This window comes from Mustela putorius, unplaced genomic scaffold (assembly GCF_011764305.1).
Source record: "Mustela putorius furo isolate JIRA1106 unplaced genomic scaffold, ASM1176430v1.1 tig00003858_pilon_pilon_pilon, whole genome shotgun sequence".
In the NCBI taxonomy this organism is placed as follows: domain Eukaryota; kingdom Metazoa; phylum Chordata; class Mammalia; order Carnivora; family Mustelidae; genus Mustela; species Mustela putorius.
In genome coordinates, this window is record NW_025422010.1 from 14139594 (window position 1) to 14166618 (window position 27025).

Genomic DNA, 27025 nt, shown 5'->3' on the forward strand with positions numbered 1-27025 from the left:
GAGAATAGTTAAACTCTGTGATCACTATACCAACCTGTAAAGCTTTCTTCTGCCCTCGAGCCTATGACATCAGTGCCATCCTTTCTGAATCATACATTGCTGTGCCTTGAAGGCAGAGGTTACAGCTGGTCATCTTGTGGTTTCCTTCATTTAACCCTAAGCAATTTGTGATGTTTTGATTTTATTTTGCTCCCAGTTCTGCTGTCACAATCATAGAGAGATAACAAATGGGGATCTCCAGCCCATCTGTCCTGTCATGTAATGGCATGCCTCTGCCAGAGAACATGAATATTTCACCACCAGCTAGAGCTAGGAAAGCCACAAATATTACACAACCTCAACCAGGATGTCTTGTGAGGGACTGCTCTGTTCTTCTGTTGGAGAATAGTTCATAGTGTATGCTATTCTCCTGGAAAACAGCTCCCTATTAGATCCCTAATGGAAGTCAGAAAATTATAATGGTGCCTCATGTCCTGAAGTTGGTTTTCTTAGCCAAAGCAGCATTGAGCTCATAGGCTTTATCATATACTCCCATATACTCTATATATGTCTCCCATATACTCTATAATGCCCACTGCACATGCGTCTTAAGTGATCAGTAAGGGACTGAGCTGTGAGGAATGATAAAAACTGTAGATGGTCATCACATGCTCTTTCCCAGTGATTCATAGTCAGGTGAGACTCCATGTGTCAAGTATCTCAGTCCAGAGCTGTGTTTTCCTGGAAGTTAAAGATGATATTAACTCTTTAACAAAAAGAATGATAAGGTTGAGTCGCCTCTATGATTACAGAGACCTTACTCTTTTTTAAGTTAGGAAGAACATCTGGTACAGAATTAAGAAATAATATAGGAGAATAGGGGTCAACAGAGCTTCTGTGAAAAAGTAAAAATCCACTGGAGGGAAAAACATTCTCTACAAAAATATGGGGGCCTTGGTGATCAAGAACACAAGGGTCACAATTTAAGCACAGACCACCAATGATGGTGATAGCTCTTCTTGTTCACTGACCATCCACTCTAAGCTAGGCATTGTCCCCCAACATACAGAAACACAGGACACATGCCACGCATGCATGTGTCATCCAAATATCCAACACACTGTGATGTATAGCAGAAATAAGTGCTTACATTTCCTCTACTGGACTCTTGTTGGCTATCTAGGTAGAACGAGAACAATTTCTAAGACAGCTGGAGTAGGGAAAAATCCTATTCTGTTCTCTATAAATTTGGGAATGAAGTTGAGTAGTAGAGTAAGCTGTCAGAACATTGTAATATTGATTCTGCCCTGTTTTAATTCCAGATCCTTGCTAGTTCTTATGAAGAAAAAATTAAAATATATTCTATCCAAATGTATAAAGCAATTATTTAATGTTGTAGGGACTACAAGGATTAAAGCAAGAGTCTTCAAGAAGTTCAGTTTATTAGGATGATAAGACACAAAAATAACAATCATATTAAACACAGCGTGCTTTGTTTTATGAAAGATGTAAATTCACACAAGAACTTTGAGAATTTCTAGAAGATGAGGGGAAAGGAGAGAAGGTGTGGTGGAGGTGCCATTTGAGCTGGGCCTATGGGACTTTCAGAGGCAGAGATATGAAGATAAATCCATTAACAGATTAAGTATAAGGAGTCATCAAACAAACGCTCTGAAGGTAGGAAAGCCCAGGGTACGTTCAAACAAAAGTAAGGAGTTGAGTATTACAGAAGGATTGGATCCATGAGGTGGACAGTTACAGACACACTGGAAATATGGACCTCCCCAGCTCATGAAAATCACTTGCTGTTTAGCTGAGAATTCTGGATTTAAACCCTGGGGAACCACTGAAGGTTTTTAAGCACAGAAATATCTTCATAACTGCCCCAGGAATATATAGATGATGAGTCATGTTGGAATAGATATAAGTGATAGTTGGGCAAGAAGATGGAAAATTCTCTTGTTGAATTAGGGTCCAGGCCAAGGATGAAAACACATGAAACCTGTAGAAAGCTGCTCACTGGGGAAAAACACAGAAGTGCCAGAGTTCACAGATGGCCCTTGGGGAGAGAGTCTGCTGCACAGAAGTGATGAAGGTGTAAGATTAAAAGATTGTGGCCAAAGGAGTACTTTTACTCCCAATCACTTAGGGCTGAAATTGCTCTGAGAAATGCTGATATCTGACGTATCGCTGGTCTGATGGTTGAAGAGCCAGAGTAGAGATAAAGATCCCTAAAGTTCGGGAAGTTTTGTGAGGCTATAAACATGAGTATTGACATCTTGGAGGACAGGATGCAAAGGTCAATAAAACAGAAGCTAAAATCACTGTGTAAGATGAGGCATATTGTGGAAGTTAATAGATGTAGACAGAGAAAATGGTATAAGTAGTTTACCCTCAAAACAAGAGAGTCTATAGAGTGGTAGTAACAGAAAAATGATCTATAAATGACAGTGGGAAGTATGATGATGAACAACAACAACAAAAAACTGAGAACATTGATAACATCTAGGGAGAGAAACCTGTTGACTGGGAACCGGGAGAGGAAAGAGACTTCACTGGCTACCTGCTGAATCTTGAGGTTTAAACCATAAAAAGGTGCTACCTTTTCTGTTTAATTAATGTATTTTATGTGTACGTTGACCTTAGCATTTCTTCTCATGAAAGGGTAAGGAGAAGTGGCTTCAAACTGGCAAGGGCTTGAGGGTAATGGGATTAACAAGGTTAATCCTTGAGGCAGAGATATGGAAGGAGGGAATGACTCATGGTGAAAAGGGCCCCCATAGGTTCCATGGTGCATACTGGTACATACTGGAGCTCATATTGGTTCATAAGAACAACTGCGAAATTTTCAAGTGAGTTGATGTCAAGTTGGTGGCTTCCAAATAGCCGTGTGGTAGAGTTTACACTTTGGAAATCAGCAAGTATGACAAATTAGAAGCCCCCTCTCCCTTCATTCAAAGAGCCTACTGTTCAACCTTAGAGCCCACCTCTGCACAGGCATCACGGAAATCCCTATTAGCCAGTAAACGGTGGAGTGAGTCCAAAGGAGCTGGGAATAGGCAGTTAACTGCAGTATCTTCTTAGTAGCGGGGAGGATAAGATTTATTCACCCAAGTTCTCACTGAAATGCTGGTATTCTGACCCAGCCCCTGCAAACTGACCTTTCGAATGTAAAACTGTGTCTGTCCATGGCTTGCAGCTTGGTGATATGCAGGTGATAAAGCTGTTCTTTGCAATGGATTTTCTCACAAGATATGGAAGTGAAAACAAAAGCATGCAAGACTCCTTTTGCATAAATCTGTCCAATTTCTTGAACATTAGATGACATGTACAGGACACATTTTTTCCTGTCAACTCCTTTCTTCTTTTTGACCTTCTCCTCATAGTCTTCTTTTGTAATCACATTTTCAGATGTAGACATAGGCATCTCCAGTGGGAACTGAGATTACACTTTCCCTTGCCTTGCTAGCATAAACCAAAAATTCCATGCCTTGAATTCACTGTGAGGAGCAACATGGACTAAAACCAGGTTCCTGGTTTTGAAATGGAGATTTTATGAGAATATCCAAACCAATTATTTATGGTATGATAGGTCTTTTTCATTAAAACCATGCAAACTCAGGGGCGCCTGGGTGGCTCAGTGGGTTAAACCGCTGCCTTCGGCTCAGGTCATGATCTCAGGGTCCTGGGATCGAGGCCCGCATCGGGCTCTCTGCTCAGCAGGGAGCCTGCTTCCCTCTCTCTCTCTCTCTGCCTGCCTCTCCATCTACTTGTGATTTCTCTCTGTCAAGTAAATAAATAAAATCTTTAAAAAAAAAAAAAAAAAACATGCAAACTCAGCAAGCTAGATAAGTAGGCTACCAACTTTTCCAACCAGTATTGAATTGAATTCCAACCAGTGAAAAGCACTGAAAGAAGTTAAAAAGTAAAGATGTAAAAAAGAAAGGAAGTTAAAAAAAGAAGTGCAAAAGGAAGTCAAATGCATAGCCTTCAGTCCCCAAGGAATTTGGAAGGTCAGGGACATTTTGCCTGGAAATGAAGGGACTCAGACTCAGGTCAGAGAACCCCAAACTCTTCTGCCTGGAACTGTCATTACAGAATGCTCCTAATCTCTCTGGACTTCAGTGTTCTCATTGTCTGAGTCAGTTCAGGCTGCTATAACAAAATACCACAGACTGAGTAACCTGTGAGCAAGAGAAATTTGTTTCTTAGAGTTCTAGAGGCTGGAGGTCCAGATCAGAGTGCCTGTATGGTCAAGTTCTAGGTCTGGTGAGGTCCTGCATCCCAGTTCATCCACAGCATCCCATATAACCTCACCTGGCAGAGGAACCAAGCAAGTTCCTTCTGGCCACTTTCCTATGGCACTAATCCCATTCATGAGGGCTTCACCTTCACTACCTAATAGGCTCCTAAGGGCCTCATCTCCAAAACTACCAAACTGCATATTAGGATTCCAACATGTAAATTTTAGGAGGACACAAACATTCAGAACACAGCACTCATTTTGTTCAGATTGTGGAAGTGCAAGGAGATCACACACACACACACAAGTCAATCCAGTGCGTGGTATATGGCAGTTGCTCAATAAATCCAGTGGGAGAGGGGTGACAGTGGTGGAGTTGGCAGAAATGATGAAAGTGATGGAAGTTAGGGGAGGTGAGAGAGGTGCAGGTCATGGGGTGATAGTGTAGAGATGGTGGTGAAGATAGGAATGGGGTGGGTAGTGATAGCAGAGATGATGATGGCAACGGTGATAGTGGGGGCAGTGCTAGTGGATGGAGGTGGACATGGTAGAGGTGGTGATGCTGGAAGAGATGATGGTGAGGCGGGAGGGGTGACGGCAGCAGCCTTCACTATGACAGTCATCCTCCTCTCATAATTCACGTACCAACCACGGCTACTACAGTAGTATTTTACCAGAATGGTTACTTATGAGTATCCTATCAACAGGGATGTTCTATCCACTAGCACTTCTAAAGAGCAATAGTATAAGATACAGGAACAGTGCTCTAATGGAATGCAGAGGTCACTAAGTGCAACTGAAATGCAAATAACGAAAATGCTGTGGACTGAGGGCCAGAACAGAGACAGCAGAATGCTAAAGGAAGGCCAGAGAGGAATCGATTGTGCCTGAAAAGGTTGGGAAGGCTCCACTGTGAAAGGCAGTGAGTTGATTCCGGAAAGTGGCAAGAAACTGTTTGCATGGAAAATGGTTTCCAGGCAAAAAGGCAGCACATGCAGAGGAGTGGAAGCACAGAAGTCTGTGGTGTGTGAAGGAAAGAGTTAAGCCAAAGACTAGGTAGGGTACATGGAGGAAGTAATGGAAGAAGAGGCCGGATCTACACTGAGAGGGGCCTTGAATTTGATGCTTTGAGCAACAGAGCCGTTAACTGTTTTTTAGGTAAGGAAGTCACATTTAGGGAGAAAGAATTAAAGAGGGAAAAGACTGAAGACAGGCCAGTTGGAACACAAAAGAAAGGGTCCAGACTAGAGGACAGAAGGGCTTGCCCAGCCTGGCACTGAGGGCAGGGAGAGGAGAACAGGTGTGAGGACAGGAACTATAGGAAAAGGAGTGAGCTTGGATAAAGTTCTTCCCAGCTTCTCTGCATTTAATGTGCCCTGATGTAAGTGATGTGCTTGCCACAGTATCCGTAAGCAGCTGAAATTGAGCCAAGAATGACAAAGAATACAGTGACATTAAAGGAAGACAGAATAAGAATTAGAACTTGGTAGCAAGTGGTCTCTAAGAGTCTTAAACTCTCCCTAATTCTCATTAACCTTTAAAGAAGAGAAATGAAGAAAAAGAAATGTCAAATTCTTTCTAGTGTGTGTGTTTCTCCAATCAGCAATTGAATAACTAAAGATTAGTGACCATGTTTCCCATTAAAAAAAACAAAACAAACTCTGAAAAAAATCTGGAATCCTCATAACTGATTTTTAATGGGGAGAAAAAATGGAACGTTAACTTTCCAAAGCTACTTTCTGAATGTCACGGTTCTCTTTTCAATAATGCTTTTATTTTTCCTGATCAAAAATGTGTCTCATTGTAGAAAATTCTTTAGAAAAAATGTCATGAAATTCATAAATAACATGAATTATGCAGGACCTGTTGGCAATTGAAAGGATCTGGCTTCTCTTCTAAATGAAATGGGAACCATTTCTAAGTTTTAGTGAATGGGTTACATGATCTTGGTTTTTAAAGAATTATTCATGTTGCTCTGTTGGGATTAGACTATATGAGGACAAAGGTTAAATCACCTATGATTATTTCTTTAAAGTAGATTTTTAAAGGGACGCCTGGGTGGCTCAGTAAGTTAAGCAGCTCCCTTTGGCTCTGGTTGTGATCCCAGGGTCCTGGGATCCAGGGCCATGTTGGGGTCCCCACTTAATGGGCAGTCTACTTCTCCCTCTCCCTCTGCCCCTCCTCATCTTGTGCACACATGTGCACGTTCTCTCTCTCAAATAAGTAAATAAAATCTTAAGAAAAAAAAAAAAAAAACAGAATTTTAACGAGGCACCTGGATGGCTCAGTCAGTTAAGCCTCTGCCTTCCACTCAGGTCAAAATCTCAGCAGCCTGAGATGAAGCCCCACATTGGGCTCCCCACTAAGTCTGCTTCTCCCTCCCAAGTGCTCTTGCACTCTTGTGTGCTCCCTCCCGCTCTCTCTCTCACTCTCAAATAAATAAATAAAATCTTTTAAAAATAAAAACAACAGATTTTTTTTTTTACTGAAAAGTGGTGGGGTGCTTGGCTGGCTCCATTGGTGGATCATGCGACTCTCGATCTCAGAGTTGTGAGTTTGAGCCCCACATTGGATGTAGAGATTACTCAGAAATAAAATCTTTTTAAAAAATAGATAGATATAAATAAATCAACAAATTAAAATGGAAAGTGGAACCACTTCATCAAGATAGTATTTGCTTAGAATTTCCTACAAAGAATATTCCCATCAGTTATGCATGAGTATGTGTGGGAGAAAATAACTGTTGAGAAAGTTAGCTCCTGGGAGGCCAAGTTCAAAATCTGTTTTCTACCTCTATTAAAAAAAAAAACAAAAACAAAAACAAAAAACTGGCTTTATTTCAGACTTAAATAATCAACTTTCAAAAAATGGTTACCGTTTCTGCTCAAGTACAGCCACAAAGCAGGAAATCATCAACTGCCAATTTAAGAGTGAAGAGAATCAAGAATCCCTTTCCTTATTTAGCAAGGCATTTACTGAGTACCTACTGTATGCCAAGCCTGGGCACTGTCCCTGAGGACATAGCAGGAACACTAACCCAGGCTCTGCCCTAACTTCAAGGAGCAGAGAACTGAGACTTATTTTTTGAACACTTATGCATATAATTGTCTATCATGGTTACAAGTGCTATAAAGAGAGAAATAAGGGTGTGTGAGGATCCTAGGGAAGCCATGAAATAGGCAAACAGGGAAAATACATTGCCCCTTCCCTAAGGAACTCTTTCTTTAACTCCTGATAAGGGAATGGCAAAGCACAACGACCAGAAGAATGAGAAGGAAAAGTTAACTGAAAGAAGTTAGTGTGGTTGCAGCAGCAGAGTTTGGCGAGAGGGAGAGGGAGGCGCAGGGCGTGGGAGTGGTCTATGACAAAACAAGAAGTAATAAGTGTCCAGGTAGCCCAAAAAGCTATATGCCATAGGAAGGGTTTTGAAAATTTTGCAACAGAAGGCTGTTAAATGGTCTCAGCCAAAGGTCAAGCCGCTTAACCTATTCAAATGCTCTTTTTCTTCTTTAAGTAAAATTGACATAAGACAGTATATTAGTTTCAGGTACACATTGTAATGATTCAATATTTGTATATATGGCAAAATGATCACCACAGTAAGTCTAGTTAACATCTGTCATCATACAAAGATATTCTTAATAAAGTAAGCTAAAATAAAACTAATAGATGGAATTTGATTTCAATGTGCTTAGTAATGGAAAAGTTAACATTAGATGACTTATCAACCAAATATCAACCATTTCACTTACCTGATAGGTGTCAAGTGTTAATTTCAGGATATGGCTAATACAAGCATGGATAATCAGAACTGTTATTTACATTTAGAGACACTGAAATAGAAATTACTTAGAAATTTCTCAGAAATATAACACAATGATAGGCTTGATTGCATTTGTAAAAAATAACCTTGCATTTTTGCTTTAGACTTAAAGAATGACAATCAACATTTTTGAGAATCATTTTCCAAATGAAAAGGAAAACTCTGACATGAATTTGCTTCTGCAGGGTGGATACTGCACTCACGTAAAGATTTAGCTGACAACTAGCAAGAAGAATTTGGGAAATAAATGGGAGAAACAGCTGTCCAGGAAGGTATCAGTTGCCAGGTTTGTTTGGAATGCAGTGGAATTCCCAGGCCTAAGTGTGCTCTGCCAGCTTCATTTAGCTCATTGATGATTGCACGCCTTTTGAAAACCACATTAGAGCACCCCATTTTCTAAGTCTCATCTCCTCTTGAAAAGGAATATATATTTCCGGGCTCCCACAGGATGCATAATTTTGTACCATTGTTAGTGATTATTACCACCATTTATTTTCCTAGTCATCCACCCATTCCACTTAGTGTAAGTCTAAATATGCCTCGCACACCTTTAAAAACGCCATTTCTGGTTATACTTCAAAAGGCAGAAGTTGGTCAAAATAGTCTCACTCCAATGATCTTTTCCAACAATAAAAAGTTTTTAGCTTCTTAACAGTGTTTACTTCTTACATCATCATCATATATATATATATATATATATATATATATATATATAGTTACGAAAATGCTGTGAGAAATAAAATAAATATAGGGGCACCTGGGTGACTCAGTGAGTAAAGCCTCTGCCTTCAGCTCAGGTCATGATCTCAGGGTCCTGGGATCGAGCCCCGCATCGGGCTTTCTGCTCAGCAGAGAGCCTGCTTCCCCCTTCTCTCTGCCTGCTTCTGCCTACTTGTGATCTCTCTCTCTCTGTCAAATAAGTAAATAAAAATCTTTAAAAAAAAAAAAGAAAGAAAGAAAGAAAATAAATATATAAAGATTGGGGTTGTACAAGACAGTGAATATTTTTATTTAGCAAATACTTATCTAGCACCTATATTTGAGCTATTGTTCAAAGATGCTTTACAAATATGAACACAACAAATATTATACAGGGTATTCTATTTCTGATTTATGAAAGACTTAAATTTACCCTCAACTCCTTAAAACTGAAGATATTCTGTTATAAGGCACCAAGCTAGTTCTATAGACCTGAATAGAGATATAGCACAGTAGAGTCCAATATTTGGTCAAAGCCATGTTGGAATGTGTTGAGGAGGAAGAATTTTTTTCCCTACCCTCTTGTGTTTCTTTACTGAGGCCTGCAAATTAAATTTACAAAAGGTAGATAAACAAGAGAAAAGACAGATATTTATTCATATACATGTTTGTAGAAAAATATGACTCAAGGAGGCAGTTAGAATTTGAGGCTTATATACTATCTTAATAGGAGAAGGAAGGCTCTTACAAATGACCTTTTTTTTTTTTTTAGAGAGACCACACACCCAAATGTGCACTCAGGGTGGGGAGGGGCAGAGAGTGAGGGAGAGAGATTAAGCAGACTCCAGGATCAACATGGGGTGGATGCGGGCTATATCTTACAACCCTGAGATGATCACCTGAGCCAAATCAAGAGTTGGATGCTTAACTGACTGAGCCACAAAGGCACCCCCACAAATGACTTAAGAAAGATAAATGAGCTCTTAGGAGACTAGTGAGGCATGTGATAGTTTCATGATAATGTCTGCTTAAATATGGTGACACTCCTCCTCTCTAGTGACAAGAATCAATCCTTCCTGGTTGCAGAAACTCCTGGGAAATGGATTTGTGACCATTGAGTTCTTTTAGGGGTCTCTGCTTTTAGGCAGGTAAGGAAATTCAGGGGGGGGAGCCTATTTCCAAATGCTATCAGCTTAAAATAATTATATGCCACTTTGTAGTATTCTGGACACCTTTAAAAGGAAGTTAGGGCCAAAGAAGACTGTCTTTGATCCCCCTTGCTGGTAGACATTCAGGCTCTGGGCTAGCCCTGAGGATAGAGCTCTCCATGGGAATAGGACAAGGATGAACGCTTTCAGGTTCCAACAGACTCTCAGGGGTCTGAAGTGTCAGAGATATGCTTAATTCCAACTATGCACTGAGGCTAGCCTCAGAGACAAGACGAGCACTAGAGAAGTCCCACTACCTAGAACATTTCCTCATATATAGGGATTTTTTAGTAATGTCTCACAGAATAGACTTGACCAAATAGACCGGCTTAATCTCTACACCCCACCCCACCATAGTGGGAAACTCATATGGTCCTCCTCAACAACAAACACACTTTACCAGATACCAGACACTACATACTATTAATGGCATCCTCATTTTGAGAAAACAAACACACAACAAAGTATAGTAAGTTTTCCAAGGTCAAACAGCTGGTTGGTGGCTCAGCTGATATTTGTACCTATTCAATTTGACTCCAAAATTCAAACTCTTAACAACCAAGTTCTACTGCACTAGCCTTCTTCCTCAAAAAGTTTTATTTGGGGTGCCTGGGTGGCTCAGTGGGTTAAGCCACTGCCTTTGGCTCAGATCATGATCTCGGGGTCCTGGGATCAAGTCCCGCATGGGGCTCTCTGCTCGGCAGGGGGCCTGCTTCCCTTCATCTCTCTCTGCCTGCCTCTCTGCCTGCTTATGATCTCTCTCTGTCAAATAAATAAATAAAATCTTTAAAAAAAAAAAAAGTTTTATTTTAACTGAACTAAAGTATAACAAATGGCTTGAAGAAGCTTTTATTTAAAGTATTAATGTGACAATATCATAACCTAAAAACTGCTAACAATACCAACCTCCTGACACATCCTAGTGCAATAGAGTCTTCAGATCTGGCCATTTCTCCTGACATGAAATACTATCTAAAGCAGAGTAACATTGTGTGCATTATACATAGGGGAGCCTGACACCTGACTCACAGTGTCAGCTTCTTCAGGGTCGGCCCCTCCCTCAATACACGTAATCTGCCCCAGACCCCAGTGCTTCTGGCTCATTGTCACTTGGCTCAGGGTTGATGGACTTGGCCAATATGCCACAGTATCATCAAGCACAGCACTCTGAAGCTTGACACTTTCCTAAAAATATCTGCCCCAGTGAAATCTGTAAGTACAGTGGTAATAACTGATACACTCATGATTTCTCTAGAGTAGAGCTTCATTTGGGGAAGAGATGGAAGTTAAAGTTTGAATAGTTTTAGAACAGATTAGATAGAATAGAATACTATAGATTCCTAGAACTAGATACTCCCAGCTTTAGGTTATTCTTACCACTCTCCCCCATAGTTGGATGTGGCACCTGCACAGTTTCAGGGGCTTCGGACACTCCAAGTCCCATCTAGGGACCATGTTCTCCTGCCTTGGGTTCTGTTACCACACTGACTATCAGTTGCTATTGATTTAGCAGTGTATTCCATCCCTTTGTGAACAGCATTGTTAGAGGCAAAGCAGAACATTTTTATGGACACATGCTGTCTGCCAGGCACCACCTTAGTCATAGTGGATACAAAAATAAGTGAGGTCTAATTCTCACTTTCAAGTTTCCATCAGAGAGAGAAGCATGAAGGCAGAGAGGCATGACATTTGAGGTGTGGCCAGTATGCCAAGGAGAAGTCAGGAAAGGCTTTATAGCACAGCAAATATTTGCGTTGTTTCTGGAGAAAGGGTAGGTGTAAAGCAGCCTGCTCACAGGACCATTTGTGTACTAAAATCGGCAGATTTGGATGTGATCAATTTCTTTAAAGGGCTACCGAAAACCTCTGGAGATTCCACTGAGGGTGGAGAAGAAAAGAGCCTTATTTTCACATGTTCACTCCACGTCTGTCAAACCATGTCTACATCTGAGGGTTAAAACTCTATTCTCCGACCCGAGATAAGCCTGGAAGCCTCATCCTGCCACAGACCGACCGCGTTCTCCGGGCTTTCCCTGCAATGACGCACTAGCGCGCGCAAACGCCAGGGGGCAATGCAGTTTCACCAAAACTCCTAGGAACGGGTCCAGGTTTTGTTTTTGTTTTTGTTTTTTTCAGGTTTCGTTTTGACTAAGAAAGTTTACAGCATCCTGATGCAAAGGTGGAAACCCTTACTAAAAACAGTTCTACTAAGAAAATAAAAAGTTTATATATCCTTACTTTAAAAGATTCCCGAATTGCCATCCAAATCGCCTTTCAGCATTTGTCCACAGCTGAACGTCTGGCAATATTATTTGCAACAGAATTACTTTCATTTTTTTTCTCAGTATAGCTGTCTGGTTTTCCCAGTCCTCTGCGTAAGAAACGGTTACTCTAGCCATCCCCTTGCTAGCCGGAGTCACACTGTTCGGACTCCGTTTTGCCCTCTGCCCAACCGTGGGCTCTACTCCCTCCGCGCCCATTCAGCGCATCCAGCTGCCTCTTTGGCTGGCGCTGCGGCTCCCTTTAAGGTAATTCCAGTCCGGGCCTGTGTTTTGTTTCCAGCTCCGCAGCCGCCAGGTGTCTGCCCTCCCTTAACCCCCAAGGATGAGAGATCAAAGGTGTGCCTACATCTGCCTCCTGACCAGCTCTTTAATCTGTTACATGTTCAAAAGGGACAAGCGCTGCATTATGCACTTAGGGAGGGAGGACGAATCAGAGAAGTGGAAAGGGGCAGAGTCCCAGAGTGTGTGAACTCAGTAAGAGGATGTGGAACATGTCTGTCTACATTGTAGCCCTGCCATGTGGGAATGTTTTCTTTTAAAAAGAGCAAAAATATCACGGGCAAATGGAGACCCCTGTTTCCCTGACTGGAGCCCTACTAAACCTGTTTAATGATAGTACACAGACCCATGTGGAGACCAGCATTAAAAGAAATCTAACAGGGGCGCCTGGGTGGCTCAGTGGGTTAAGGCCTCTGCCTTTGGCTCAGGTCCTGGTCCCGGGGTCCTGGGATCGAGCCCCGTGTCGGGCTCTCTGCTTGTTGGGGAGCCTGCTTCCTCCTCTCTCTCTGCCTGCCTCTCTACCTGCTTGACATCTCTGTCTGTCAAATAAATAAAAATTTAAAAAAAAAGAAAAAAGAAAAAGAAAAATCTAACAAGGCAAAGGAAAATACTTTTTAAATTATGAAATGGAAATTATACGGACATTTATAGCAACTTGGGCTTATTTCACGTCAGCAAAAAAGGACAGACTAAACACTTAAAAGAGATAAACTGAAAAATTTTGAGAAAGATTATTTCCAATAGATCTTCTACTTTCCACACCCACAGGAGTAAACAAGCAGGGAAATGCATTTTTTTAAACAGGAGAAAGCAAATTCAGTATTAAGGAAACAATTCTGGGGGCGTCTGAGTGGCTCAGTGGGTTGGGCCTCTGCCTTCCGCCCAGGTCATGCTCTCAGGGTCCCCGAAGAGTCCCGCATCAGGCTCTCTGCTTGGCAAGGAGCCCGCTTCCTCCTCTCTCTCTCTCTGCCTGCCTCTCTACCTGCTTGTGATCTCTGTCAAATAAATAAATAAAATCTTAAAAAAACAAACAAACAAACAAACAAACAATTTGGGAGCGCTGGTTATGGAGGGATAGGGCTCTTACCTCTTACCTAGACACGCAAGCTCACGCACGCAGGCGTTCCTTCGCCCAGGGTTTTGGTGTCAGGACAATCTAGTAAGAATTATGTCTGAACTTAAACTTGGGAATAATGTAGCTAACTGGAGCACCCAGCTTTCTTTAAATTCGGAATGAGTTTCCACCAAGGACATAGAAGCGAGCAGGCACGTGTGGGTTCTCTCTCTCTGTACGCCTGTGCCGCGCATGCCCAGAAGCAACCTTCCGCTCTTCCGCTTTTCCTTGCCCCGGGCTTCCAAAAGCAACTGCAGCTGCTTGGGTTATGCCGAAATGCCTTCACAGATAGTCGCGAGGTAGTGGTGACTTAATAGTAAGTCACACTGTCCTTCCCCAGTTACAATGTCTTTGAATCAAATTTGTTCACAGTACGTGAGAGGGAAGAAAAGTGGCACAGGTATTAATGGCTAAGGGAAGCAGGGAGTCCTTATCAGCAGCATCAAATGTTTCATTCATCTACTTAGCAAATATTTGCTCAGCACTGCCTCCGGTCACACTGCTGGACTCCGGGAAATCAGTGATGATCAAAGAGTCTTGCTTTCTTTCTGTTCATAGAGTTTACTGTCTAGAGGTAGACAGTATAAATGAAATGAATGGCATAAATGAAATACTCTCCGAGATCACTGCTCTCAAAGAAAGAAACACAGTTCTTGTGGGAGAGTCTGCTTTAACAATGGAACTAATCTAGGGGGTCAGGGAGAACTTCTCTGAGAAAATCCTCATAAGCTAAGACCTGAGAGATCAAGAAGGGTGAGGGGGGACACATGTCACTATTCAGAGAGCTGAGAAAGTGGGGTGGCTGGTGGGTAGCTGCGGAACACAAAGCTCAGGACGCAATACAGAGTAAGCTCAGAGGATTGAGGCACCTGTAACTGTTTCCTGCTCATAACATATTACCTCAACACACAGCATAACAGCTTAAAAACAGCTACTTTATTATACCCAAGATCTTATGGATCAAACCTCCTTCAGCTGGAGGTTGGCTGGTCTAGGCCCTCCAGGCTAGCATTATTCATACACCTGGCACCTTGGCTTCTGTGGCTTGAAGTGTGGGCTCAGCTGAGACAGCTGACAAAACACCTATAGGGGGCACCTCCAGCACTGCAGCTTTAAGACTTCTTACATCACAGTTCAGAGCCCCCAGGGATAGTATCCAAGAGATAGGAAGTCTTAAATCCTGGGCCCAGACACTAGCAGAGCATCCTTTTCACCATCTTCTATTAGTTGAAGCAGTCACAGAGCACCCCGCCCCCAGATCAAAGAAAATGACAGAGATGTCACCTCTCAATAGGAAGCATTTCAAATAATTTGTGGACATTTTTAGTCAGCTACAGTCCATCCTCTGGACACAAATTATTTAGACTCTTCTGTAAGGCAAAACAGACTCCTTCCAAAGCCCTCCAGAAATCGCATTATGGCATGAAGTTCAAGTTTGAGGTGCGGGTTCTTACCACTGAAATAAGGTTCAGGTGTTGCTGAGGATCCTTTGATCCTGTTCTCTAGTATACTTTTATCAATATGAAGACTTGTAAATGAAAATAAAAAGCTATCTGCTCCACGCACACCAGCATATACTGACGACACAGAGATGAGATCAGTGTAATGACTTCTCCCAGTCAGGAGTGGAAGAAGGAGGGGCATGGAGTAATCTACTGGTCCAGAGCAATTCTGAAGTCCATATGTTGCCAGTTCCTTCACTGGGGGCCTGGTCCTGTTGCCCAGGGATGAATCTTTGCAGTTCTTATCTCCTCCTCCAAACTCTTAATTGCACCTTCCGAGTCATCTATCCTGTTTCCTTAACGTCTAGGTCAGCTCAGGTATTTTGCTGTAACAAAATACCATAGACTGGGTGGCTCGAACAACAGATATTTATTCCTCACAGTTCTAGAGGCTGGAAAGTCTGAGATCAGGGTGCCAGCATGGTCAGGTTCTGGTAAGAACTTTCTTCCTATCCTGAAGATAGCCTCCCAAAGGCCCCATTGCCAAACCCCATCACACTGAGGATTAGTTAGGGATTCGACATATGAATTTGGGGCAGGGGACAGGAATAGGGGACAAGACTCAGTCTATAGCACATAAGATGTCATTTGCAACTGATTAATTTTATCAATCTAATCCCTGCCCATAGATGCTTGGAGGCTTTAAAGATTCTCACTCTGAACTACCTCTGCCCATTTTTGTCCACACTGATGATGTATCCGCTAAACACTTCCCTTGATATCTTCATGGGCTTCCTATGAATCCTATTAGACATCACTCTATTAGACCAAACACATGCAGTTTTCCTCCAGACAGGCACTTCTCTGGCCTGGTGCTGTGGAACCACCTTTTTAGAAGACCTTTCATCTCTTCATAAGTTTTTGAGGCACATGCTTAAATCTTTCTACAGTCATAAAAATGGGTCTTACAGCTATACCCCTGAGATTGTCCTCATCCTCAGTAAGTTTCATACTTTGGGAGCTTTTGTCATTGGAAAGGCTAAGAATATGAAACCCTGTTATCTTTAAAAAAAAAAAAAAAAAACCAACAAGTCCTAGATCTATATTTCCTCTAAATTTTGCCTGAAAACTGAAGTCCCTTTCTTTGTTTAACACACATTTTTTTACCTGTACCTGTACTCTTGGAAAAAACTAACTAGCACTCTACATGTTTTTTCCTGGAAATCTTACTAAAAATCTACAAACTCATTAGGTATATGAGTTTACATATATCTAAATATGTTATTTATTTTAGGTATGTTTTCTGTTTTTCCATGTTACTATAGGTCATAATGTTGCCAAACATCCCACCACTACATCAGATGACTTGACTTTCCTTCCAGTCTCCAAGGATACTGTTTTCCCTATCCTCCCAGCTTCCACCAACAGTTTCCCCAGGGCATTCTAGCAACTTCCCTCATCTTACATTGTTTGTCAGAATGTCTACCATGGCCTCCATGCTCAGGACTTGTAACATGGTGTCTCAGGGTTCTCAGAGGGAGTGATCCAAGAGACAGGAAGAGACTGCCAGGTTCATGGGCCTGGGCACAGACAGAGAGAAACACAGTGAGAAAGGAAACACAAGCAGGGGGAGTGAGAAAGGGACAGGCAGGCTTCCCTCTGAACAAGGAGCCCGATGCAGGGCTCCATGAAGGGCCCAGTGTGGGGCTTGATGCAGGGCTCGATCCCAGGACCCTGGGATCATGACCTGAACCGAAGACAGACACATAACAACTGAGCCACCCAGGCAGTCTCATTTCCACTTTATTTTAAAGGTCACAGTAGTCACAGAGTTTGCCCAAATTCAAGAATAAGTGGGACACAACTTCTATTCCTCTGTGGGAGGTGAACGGAAGAATTTGTGGGCATTTTTATTCTGCCACGAGTAACCTCATGAAGGACTATGCAAGTCCTGTTAGGGCTTTCAATCTTGGACTGAAGAATAATGAAAAGTGGGGCACCTGGGTGGTTCAGTGGGTTAATGCCTCTGCCTTTGGCTCAGGTCATGATCCCAGTGTCCTGGGACTGAACCCCGAATCAGGCTCTCTGCTCAGCAGGGAGCCGCTTCCCTTCCTCTCTCTCTGCCTGCCTCTCTGCCTCTTGTGATCTCCGTTAAATAAATAAAATCTTTAAAAAAAAAAAAAAAGAATGAAAAGGCATTTAAGAATTTTAAAGGGTGAGGGGTATGACATAATTGGACTTGCCTTTGAAAAGACCACTCCAGCTACAGTATGAGAATGCATCGGAAAGAGGACATAAAAAACTGAATGGTCCTTTCTTGGTTCCTCTTTCTCGATCCCTATCATATTATCATATTATACAGGTTCGTGTGAGCATTGCTATGGCAGTTTGCCCTAAGGTGATGACAGTAGAGATAAAAGAACTGCAAATTCTTGAGGTATTTGGATATAAAATCAATTAGTTGATATTTCCTGAAGACCATTTACAGCATAACCTTGACTCCAATTCGTTGATAAAATGACTTCTTGGGAATCTATTTAACAGTATAATCCTGAAACCTAAATATTACTGTAATTTATGTATATTTACGCCACATGGCAATGTTCACTGGCCTCCACGAAGACCAGCCTCCAAGTAGAAATAGACAGTGGTCAATATAGTGAAATCTGAGCATTCTGCTCAACAGTATCCACAATTAAGACAACATGTTTGAGTTACATTTGCAGGGATTGATAAAATTCTCTTTTTAGGATCTCAGGAAACACTTGGGAATGACCACTTATTCAATAGATAAATACTTGAGTATTTGCTCTATGCCAGGCATGGTTCTAGTCACGGGAGTTAAAGCAGCAAGCAAGACAAACCAGGTCTCTGCTCTCATTCTGCTTACACTGTAATGAGGCAGAGAGATATAAACAAGGAACTGAGTGATAAATCAGTGACATAATCCCAAGTAGGAATAACTGGCATAGAAGAAATAAGTAAGAGAGAGGGTCTACAGAGTTCTTACTGGGTCTGCTCTAAATACAAGAATCAAGGAAGGGCTCTCTGAGGGAGGGACAACTTGAAGTAAAATCTGAAGAGAAGGGGCTGCGTAGCAAGATCTAGCAGGTCAGGAGAAAGCACTCACCGCAGAGGGAGGCACCCCATGGGCAGAAAGGAATTAGCACTGCAGGGCACTAGGCACCAGGGAAAAGACCAAAGTGGCTAATGAATCTTGGAAAAGGGAGAAAGTCAGATGACATAACAAAATCAGTAGGAATATATGACATAGGGCATTGACAGGTTTAAAAATTTTATTACTAATCCAACAACAATGAGGTGTCACTGGAAGATTTGAGCGAGCCCTTGTCATTCACACTTCAGCATGGATTATTCTAACTTGACTCTCAAAAATTATTTTAAATCAACTGAAATTAGTAATTAGGTGAATTAGGTGAGAGAGGTAAGAAAGAGGGTGGAACAACTTCGGAATTGGGGAAGTGTTACTGAAAGCTTACCCGGGTAGTGATTCGCTCTGACTTGCAGGAAAACAATAGACAGGGTCTGCACAAATCACCCACAAGATTAGGAATTTTGCTACATTAAAATGTCAAGTTGAGGTGTCTTTTCCTTCTCTCTCTTTTTTTACATTTTATTTTCTAACACTTGCAGATGATGAAACTTTAAAGGGAGGGCTAGGGAGGAGTAGGATCCACTGTGTGTCTATATACATATATGTATGTGTTATGGCTTATCCTGAATTCCAGGCAATGTCAATGTCAGCCAGTCACCAGATAACGTCTATCGTGTGTCCTGGAAGTCAACAGTGCTACATGTAGCTTTTCAGCATCGACATCAACCATTTCTTAAATATTCAAATTTTTTAAAATATTTGTATTTTAAAATAAAATGTCTTCCCCTCATTCTACAATTTCTGTATAATATTAAAAGTAGCTATCTAATTAGATTTAGCTAATTCTATATTTTCACTACAACACAGTTATTTTGCAATATCTTTATAAAGGCCTGTCCTACTATAGGAAACAGCTTCATTTGGGGTTTAAAAAAAAAAACAGGAGACGTCTATATGGAGTTGATAAATCACTAATGTTTTTAAGATAATGTTAATAATTAGAGCTCTAAAATCAGATGTTAATTTTTTTTAACTTACCTTTTTCTCCTTATTCAATAAAAGTATTACTGGGCTCTGGTCCACCACCACCCACAAATCCCATAAAAATTTGTTTTGATTTTCTTGTTCTACCAGCATAAAGCCTGATCAGAGCACCTTGATTAGAGCACACTGTTGTCCTTTTATCTCAATGGCAGTTGCTGACACCATGGTTATACACAAAAATAAATATGGCTAAAAAAAATCACTATCATGAACTGATTTCCTGTATAAGAATCCTCCAGTTAAAAAAAAAAAAAAAAAGACAGGCTCATTGTTTAATAAGCCAGTGACTCATACCTCTTGGCATAAGTGGGCTTGCCAAGTCCATTTAGGTTATGTTCGTGGTTGACTGTCAGTGACTGTTATTTCCCGGGTGACCTATGGACAGTATGTATGACAGTTTTAAAAGATTTGAAATTACTGGAAAAATAATGGCAAATGCTAAGCTTACTTACATGTACTTCGTTCTGTTAAATTATTACCCCTTTTATGAATAGCTCAGGAAGTATTCTGAAGATCAAGATTTTCTTCTGTGGGCCTGAGTGGAAAGGAACATCAGTGGTGACGTTATGCTAGATTTGGTTCATACCAACTTGCAAGAGCAAATTCTTTTATTTTGGGGTGTTCCGTGAACCCATTATCAAACACAGCCATTGTTATAAAAGATATAAACTTATAATTAAATAAATTATATTAAAAACAAAGGTAATAAATACTTAAAACTCTTTCCTTTCTCATCATTTGACTACAGTTTACTTTCCATACTCTTGAGGTTGTTTATAACAACTGTACTTGCATGGTCAAAATACTACCTAATGGTATTGTTCCTTGCCCATCTCTTTTCAACACCACATTCCCTGACATCAGGCTGGTCGCCTGAAATAGGCCACAGTGGAAGTACTTACCTAGTGATGAAGTTGAAAGAGTTTTAATGTAATGAAAATAATTTATATGACAGCGTGAAAAATAGTTCAGCAGTAAGCCACAGAAAAGATGTAGTGATAATTAAATTTATTGGGAAAAGAGCAGAGTGGGATGAAACACAATGCGTGATTTTGTCCAATAGTGATTGCCTTGCTAGATAGGAATACAAGAGTTGGACCAAACTCAACAAAAGCATTCTGCATGAATCAATTGATTATACAGAACCTGAAGTAAAGAGCATTGTGTATTTTATTATTTTTTTAGATTATGTATCATACATCATTTATATCAGTAAAAATCAGGAAAAACACACCTACATTTATATGCATACTTTTTGCCCTGGAGAGTCCTTTGTTAAACATTGACCAGACACTACTGGTTCTGCAGGAAAGATGAAATTCGATAGGTAACTTAAAAGGAACTTTTTCAGAAAGCTGTAGTGGAGAGCAAGTTTGTCTCTTTGTTAACAATCTGTTAAAATCAGTGCGTGTTCATGCTCATACTAATTTGGCTTATCGATTTTGAAGAGGGTTTTGTTTCCACTTTTAATTTGAGACTCCTCTGGTTGGAAAGAGAACCAGAATGTCAATGACATGAAACTGTAAATAGATATTGTTGTTCAGCCTAAAGTATCATGGCTATCACATAGGGTTTGGGGAATATTATTTATAACTATGACATACCAAAAAAGGGAATTTTTAATCAAATCATAGGACCCAGTCTAATTTACCTCAATTAAGTGTTTAAATTCACTGAATTTAAATTTAAAGTCTTTAAATTCACTGAAAAGGCACATGAATATCCAGTCAAGAGTAATGTCTACTTGCTTCATGAACAATTTGACACGCTCAAGAAGCCCTTTTACTGACCTGCAGGGAGCGGGATCGCTGAACACATCTGACCAGTAAATGGCCTGTGACCCAACCAGCTCAGAGAAGGAAGCTGCCAGATCACACCATGGTTTTTAACCACTTGTTATATATTTTGACAGCAACCCTGCTCCAACATGTATCAAACAATCTCTATACATAACATTAAATAGAAAGTACTAGCCACTGGTGTCCCATTGTGTGAAGTTTCATCAATTCACTATCCAGCATGATTTATTTACAGAAAGTCATTCAGACAGACTTGGCCTTTGTTTTACCCAAAAACGTGTCAGATGGCTTATTCAGCAAAAAACTCCCCCAAATGGTTTTAGTGGGATTAATGAAGACATCATTTAGTCTAACAATGGACTGAAAATTACTTTATTCTCAAAGTTGATGTTTGTTTAGTTAAATCCTCAAAATACCAGCAAAAACTCTAGATCCGAAGCATGTGTGTGTTTTGAGAAGACGAGAAGAGGTCATTTGGGGCCATTATATAACTGCCACTTTTTGTTTTTATTCAAGGTGTCATAAAACTGAGTTCTGCAGTTGAAGGTACGTTTTCACAACCACAAAATCAATACTGTTTTGCTTAAAGGTTGCCTAGCGTGGCTTTGTAGCCAGAAAGCGTCTGTGGCAGCAGTGTGTGGTGCCTGTTCTAATTGCCAGCTGTCACCATTCCATCTGTGTCTCTCCTCGTTCTGGTCATTCAATGCCATGAGTCTCTCGGGCCTCCACCCGTGGCATGAACACTGACCCAAGAGGGCAGTCTTTAGGGGCGCGAACGTGTCTCGTTCTGTTTCCTGATGTGATTGCCTCAGATCCAAGGCTCTTTCCAGATCCCCTTGCTCTCTCCAGCAGCCTTATTTGAGGCTGGATGTAAAGTCTTGCCAGAAACCTTGCCCCCCATTCTTTCGGCAGGGCCTTCTCTACAGTGTTTTGGTCCCTCATCCCAACGTAGCCAACATGCTTGCCCAAGTCGGTGGGCATGGAGTTGTTCAAGCTCCCTGACGAGAACCCTAAGTGGTGAAGGCACTGACTGGCCTCAGATGCAGCTTTTTCCAAGGCAGTGTGATCCACCAGCACCCAGGAGGCACTGGGAGGACCAGCTTCTGTCGACGGTATTTGCATCATCCGTATCTAGCAAGTGGCAATTCCCTTTAGCCATGCATGCAGGAAGTGAAGAAGAAAGGGAAAAGGGGTTTAAGGAAAGAGGAGGATTGGTGTGGGAGAGGACAGCAGGATTTTGCTAACCCCCAGGAATGCTGAAAATACCCCATCGTCTGAAATGATTAATTGGTTATTGGTATAATGTTGATCTCCTTATCCTCATAGAAGCACAAAGCACAAGTAGCGAATGTGTAATTTTCCCTTCTTGTGAGTCTCTGTGTTTGTTTTGGGTGTGTGTGTTCTCATTTATCGGGAGTCTGTCAGTCATGCTTCGAAGGTTCCTTCATCCCTACTTAATCAGGGGAGGCTCCTTGGAAGAGGTGGTGGGCTTTCAGGTGAGTCTTCACATTTAAAGGGAGATGTGGCCTGATGAATGAGCAATGCATGGAGGTGGGAAGTGGAAAAATGCCAGGGGATAGGAGTGATGAGACCTTCTGCTTAATTCAAGCACAGGGATTGGATGGGCTGGAGTCTGAAGACTGGGAGATGAGGGAGGAGCTCAGTCATGTACCCACAGGATTGGCAAACGCAAAATGGGGAACTCTGTGCCTTCTGTAGACTTAGTACCATCCTATTTCACAAAGCAAAGTTGAAAAGGCAGCATTTCTGACATTCACAGTGGAAAGCATGCTGCTCTTTTCAAGTAAGCGAGGGACCAGGAAAAGGTGCAGGCAGTGGTGTTTCCAGGTCAAGAAAGAGGAGCAAAATGATGTCACATTAAGCACAAGAGAGGGTTCCATGCCAGTTCCAGGCCTCTATGAGGCCAAGCAGGAGTCAAGTTTCCTCTGCATGGGAACACGGAGTCTTATCCTGAGACTATCCAAACTTCTCCCAGCCTAACAAAACAGAGGAAACAGCAACAAAATCAAGCAGGTCCATGAGAATGGCCTTGTCTGCAGAAACTCCCAGTGGCAAATGAGCCACCGAGTTTCAGTTAATTATCTGTAGAATTCCAGATAACAGTTGGTCCACCCTGGGCAGTTTTGATGTTTAATCAAAGAATGGCTTTGAAGTCAGAGCTTTACATTGCCTATTTGGCTAAAGCACTGTATTCCACTTGCAAAAAAGGATGGAAAGACAAAATAAATGTTTTAAAAAGCCAGGAGCCCATGAGAACATTAGATGATTTAAACTCTTGATCCGCTGGAACTACTGTTCCATTCATCGTTTTGTTAGTGACTACTGCCACTACTGGGTAGCATGGCCTAGCCTAACCCCTCGAACAGGTTTGTGTTGTCCAGAGAATGAAGAGAGTCAGGAAAAACAAGAGCAAGAAGCAGAATGACTGCTTAGGGCTTTTTCAGGAGCCTCCTTATCTCTGGGCCTCCCCTGAGCCCCTGGGGCTCATGGGAAGTTCGCTGGGGCAGCTGTGGGTATGAGAGGTCAGGCCCCCTTCGATTGCAGCTTGAGCATCTTTGGTGCAGCTTCTTGGCTGAGGGCTGTGGAAGCTTGAAGGCTTGGAAGCATGCTCTGTTTTAACTGTGTTAGGACACGTGTGCTCAGGGGGGCTGTCTGAAGCGCAGTCTTGGGTGGGGGGTGGGGTGCGCGTGTGCTCAACGCATGCATTCTTGGTGCATCTGGAATGTGAGATTTTTGACCAGCATGCTTAGTGGAATGCGTGTGAGACTATCTCTTGGTCCGACATCAAACCTCAGACAGCAGTCCTTATGAATGCTTAGCTGATTACTGTACTTGCTATTTTCCATCTGGGGTATGAACTCGAGGCAGCTTCCTCCCGCTAATCATGTCAAGGAGTACGTAAATCAGTGGAGGGGATCCATGGCCAGAAATGAAACCTACCTTTTCTTTAAAAATGACTCTGTTTGGGGATTATCATAGAACTCTAAAAATAGCATTATTTTAGGTAGCTTATCTTTTCTCTTCTTTTTAAGGAAAAACAATTCTCAAAGTTGTAAGAGAAAAATCAACAAAGATTGCCTGTGCTACTTTCCACCAAATATTTTCGTCATGCAATTTTCTGCTTTCTCTTTCTCTGAAGCAGGGGTGCCCCCTTCAGCATTTTGCAGCTTCACGTAAGCTTTTTAAATCAGCAAAAAGAAAAAAGCTATTTATACCGCATTAATGGTAAGGTTAAAAGTCAAATGTGCTTTCATGTTTTAAAGACCTAAAATTATGCTTACACAGTAACACACATCAATGCTGTCCCGACTTTGCAATGAAGAAAAATATCTGACCAGGAAAAAAAACTTCAAAATCAATAGTTACAAAGTTTTATTGATAATGCTGATGGATTCTGAGCTCTAACTTTTGATTGATAATCCCACTGGAATAAAATCAGGGTAAGAGAGAAACATCCAGAAGCAAATTGGGAGAATGGGAAGGTGGGAGGTGGTTGGGGCATAGTAACTGGAGAAAAACTCTTTCATCTAATGGGAGCAAAACCATTCTGTACCAGGAAGTCCATGATGTAATCTTCTAAATATGCCTCTTAGAAGGGATTTTCCCTCTTGAAATTGAAGCAGGGAGCCGGGCACATATTTCCACAAGTGGGGCCAGCACACCAGGCTCATCAAGGAGAAACGAGAATGCAGGTCACAAAGAAATGAGTCAGGCCTGAGTGAGGCTGCCTGCCCTGACATTCTATACAGGCTGCTCTTTCTTTCCATGGAGGAAGGGTCCAGCCCCAGGCAGCCGCTCTTTATCCACCAGATCCGTGGTATGTTCAGACATGTGGCAAAGGGAGCATTGGGAAGGAGGCATCCAGCCTGGAGGGACAAGATGAGACAGCAGAGGCTGGTGACAGGCCCTGGTGACTGATAACCTGGGTGTGTTCCATGAGGAGAATCTGCCTCAAAAGTGATTTGTTTAGACCTTATAGGTAGCTGAGAATCCAAAATACCAAAATGGCATCAAACTCTTTAGAAAGCCTATACAATGAAGTTTGGCTTTTTTGGAAAAGTTCCACGTCTTCAAAAATGGGAACAGATGAGCCACTATGAAAATATCGAACAGATGAGATGGTTCTTCAAGTCCTGGCCCACAGTTGTGTCCTGTATAGGCATGCCATGGGGCTTCAGTGAGCCACAGAGGTGAAACCTGTGTGAACAGTAAATTTCCTGTGTCTCCACGACCAGCTTCCATTTCATCAACAAAACCTCCCTTGGCCATGTGGAGCTTTTGTTTTCCTTTTTTCTTCTTGTCACTTCATTTTATTTAGGTAGGTTTTAAGTATCTTAATTCTCCATGGTAATGGCTGGTGAGCCACAATCCCCTTCGGGCGGGGAGGACTTAAGAATTTTGTCATATCTGAGGTGATGCTTTCTATGGCCTCACAGCCTCTGACCCAGAAAATGAAATGACTCCTCAGGCATAGAGGAAAAAAAGTAAAATCTTTATTCAATCTTTGGTCCCCATATGCAAAATTCATAATACCCACAGCATAATGCCTGTATGGTAAATCTATAAAAAACGGAGCTGTTCTTCCGATTCAAAACTATGATCTGGTTTTACTTGCATGCTGAATACGGAAATACTCCATTTCTCTGCTTAAGAAATACTGTTCTCCAGACAAACCATAAGTGACTCTTGATCTCACAAAACAAACTGAGGTTGCCGGGGGGAGGGGGTTTGGGAGAAGGGGGTGGGATTATGGACATTGGGGAGGGTATGTGATTTGGTGAGTGCTGTGAAGTGTGTAAGCCTGGTGATTCACAGACCTGTACCCCAGGGGATAAAAATATATGTTTATAAAAAATAAAAAATTAAAAAAAAAAAAAATTTACAAAAAGACTTTTACAACTTAAAAAAAAAAAAAAAGAAATACTGTTCTCCATAATATGACATGCAGTGCATCTCAAATACCCCTGTCAGGGTTTGTTTGGGCTGCTGCAACAAATTATGGTAGATTGGTGGCTTACACAACAGATTTACTGCTAACCGTTGAGAGGACTAGAAATCCAAGATTGGTGTCTGCTGCGCTCCCTCTTCTGCTAAGTTTTCACTGTGTCCTCCCGTGGTGGAAGTGGGAAGGAGCTCTCTGGGATCCCTTTTATATGGGCCCTGATCCCATTCATGATGGTTCCATCTTCTTGTGTTATTCACCTCCCAAAAGCCCCACCTCCTAATAGCATCACCTTGGGGGGTGTAAGTTTTCAACACGTGAATTTTGAGGGGACACGAATAGTCATACCATAACAACCCCAAATGGATTTAACATTTAAAAAATACTCCAAATTTATTAATGTCATTTCCTCCCTAGCTGAATTTTGTCCTTGTCATTTTGTCTTTCTACTTTTTGAGCAAAGCCCATATGCTCAGACGTCAAGCTAGACTGCGGTAAATCCATTAACAAATAGATAGCTGATGGACCTATTCCCAGAAATAAATTTAGAATGAGGTCTCAACGTTTTTACCATGAGAAATCAAAACGAAACATCTTTTCCGACCTTTAAGTCAGATAGCTACAGAGATTGGGAAGGGCTGCCTGGGGGAAGGAGTTCCTCTTGGTTCCACCAGAGTGAAAAGCAGTAAGCAGTGTGTCAGGAAGCTAAAAACAGAATACTGTAGAAACTGAAGTCAATACTTAGAGAGTTGTTTCTGCAAAGAAACGCAAACCTCCTGCTTCCAAGGCTAACTTGGAAACTGGATCACCGACTGAGCAAATAAATGATCTCTTCTCAAAGGTTCAGACTTACAATACTTTGGGTGAAATTTTCCTATTACAAAGCAATGTCTCTGGGCAGGATAAGCATTAAGTCGAGAATCTACCAAACAGTTTCTAAAAACTAGGCTCCTCCTAAAATGGCATAGATGACCCAGTGTGACCCAGAAGCTGGAAGATGAGTCAAGGTGTGCCTAGTTTCCAGTCTTTCTTGGGG

At 41.6% G+C, this 27025-nt stretch overlaps 2 protein-coding genes across 17 annotated transcripts in view; one reads left to right on the forward strand and one right to left on the reverse strand.

The window, feature by feature from the left end:
- Positions 1 to 27025, forward strand: part of DLGAP1 (DLG associated protein 1) — an 871327-nt gene that overhangs the window by 734471 nt on the left and 109831 nt on the right. For 7 of the 9 annotated variants that reach the window (XM_013051420.2, XM_004742767.3, XM_004742770.3 and 4 more), the window contains one exon: positions 21543 to 21572. The exons of the other annotated variants lie outside the window; for them this stretch is intronic. In XM_013051420.2, the coding sequence (XP_012906874.1) occupies positions 21543 to 21572 (30 nt within the window). The remainder of the gene's footprint in view (positions 1 to 21542; positions 21573 to 27025) is intronic. 9 annotated transcript variants of the gene reach the window in all.
- LOC101682339 overlaps positions 24403 to 27025 on the reverse strand; it is a 39662-nt gene continuing 37039 nt past the window's right edge. For 5 of the 8 annotated variants that reach the window (XR_006602056.1, XR_006602052.1, XR_006602051.1 and 2 more), the window contains one exon: positions 24403 to 25244. The gene's annotated coding sequence lies outside the window, so the exon portion shown is untranslated. The remainder of the gene's footprint in view (positions 25245 to 27025) is intronic. The other 3 variants (XR_006602054.1, XR_006602055.1, XR_006602053.1) reach the window with 1 other exon arrangement.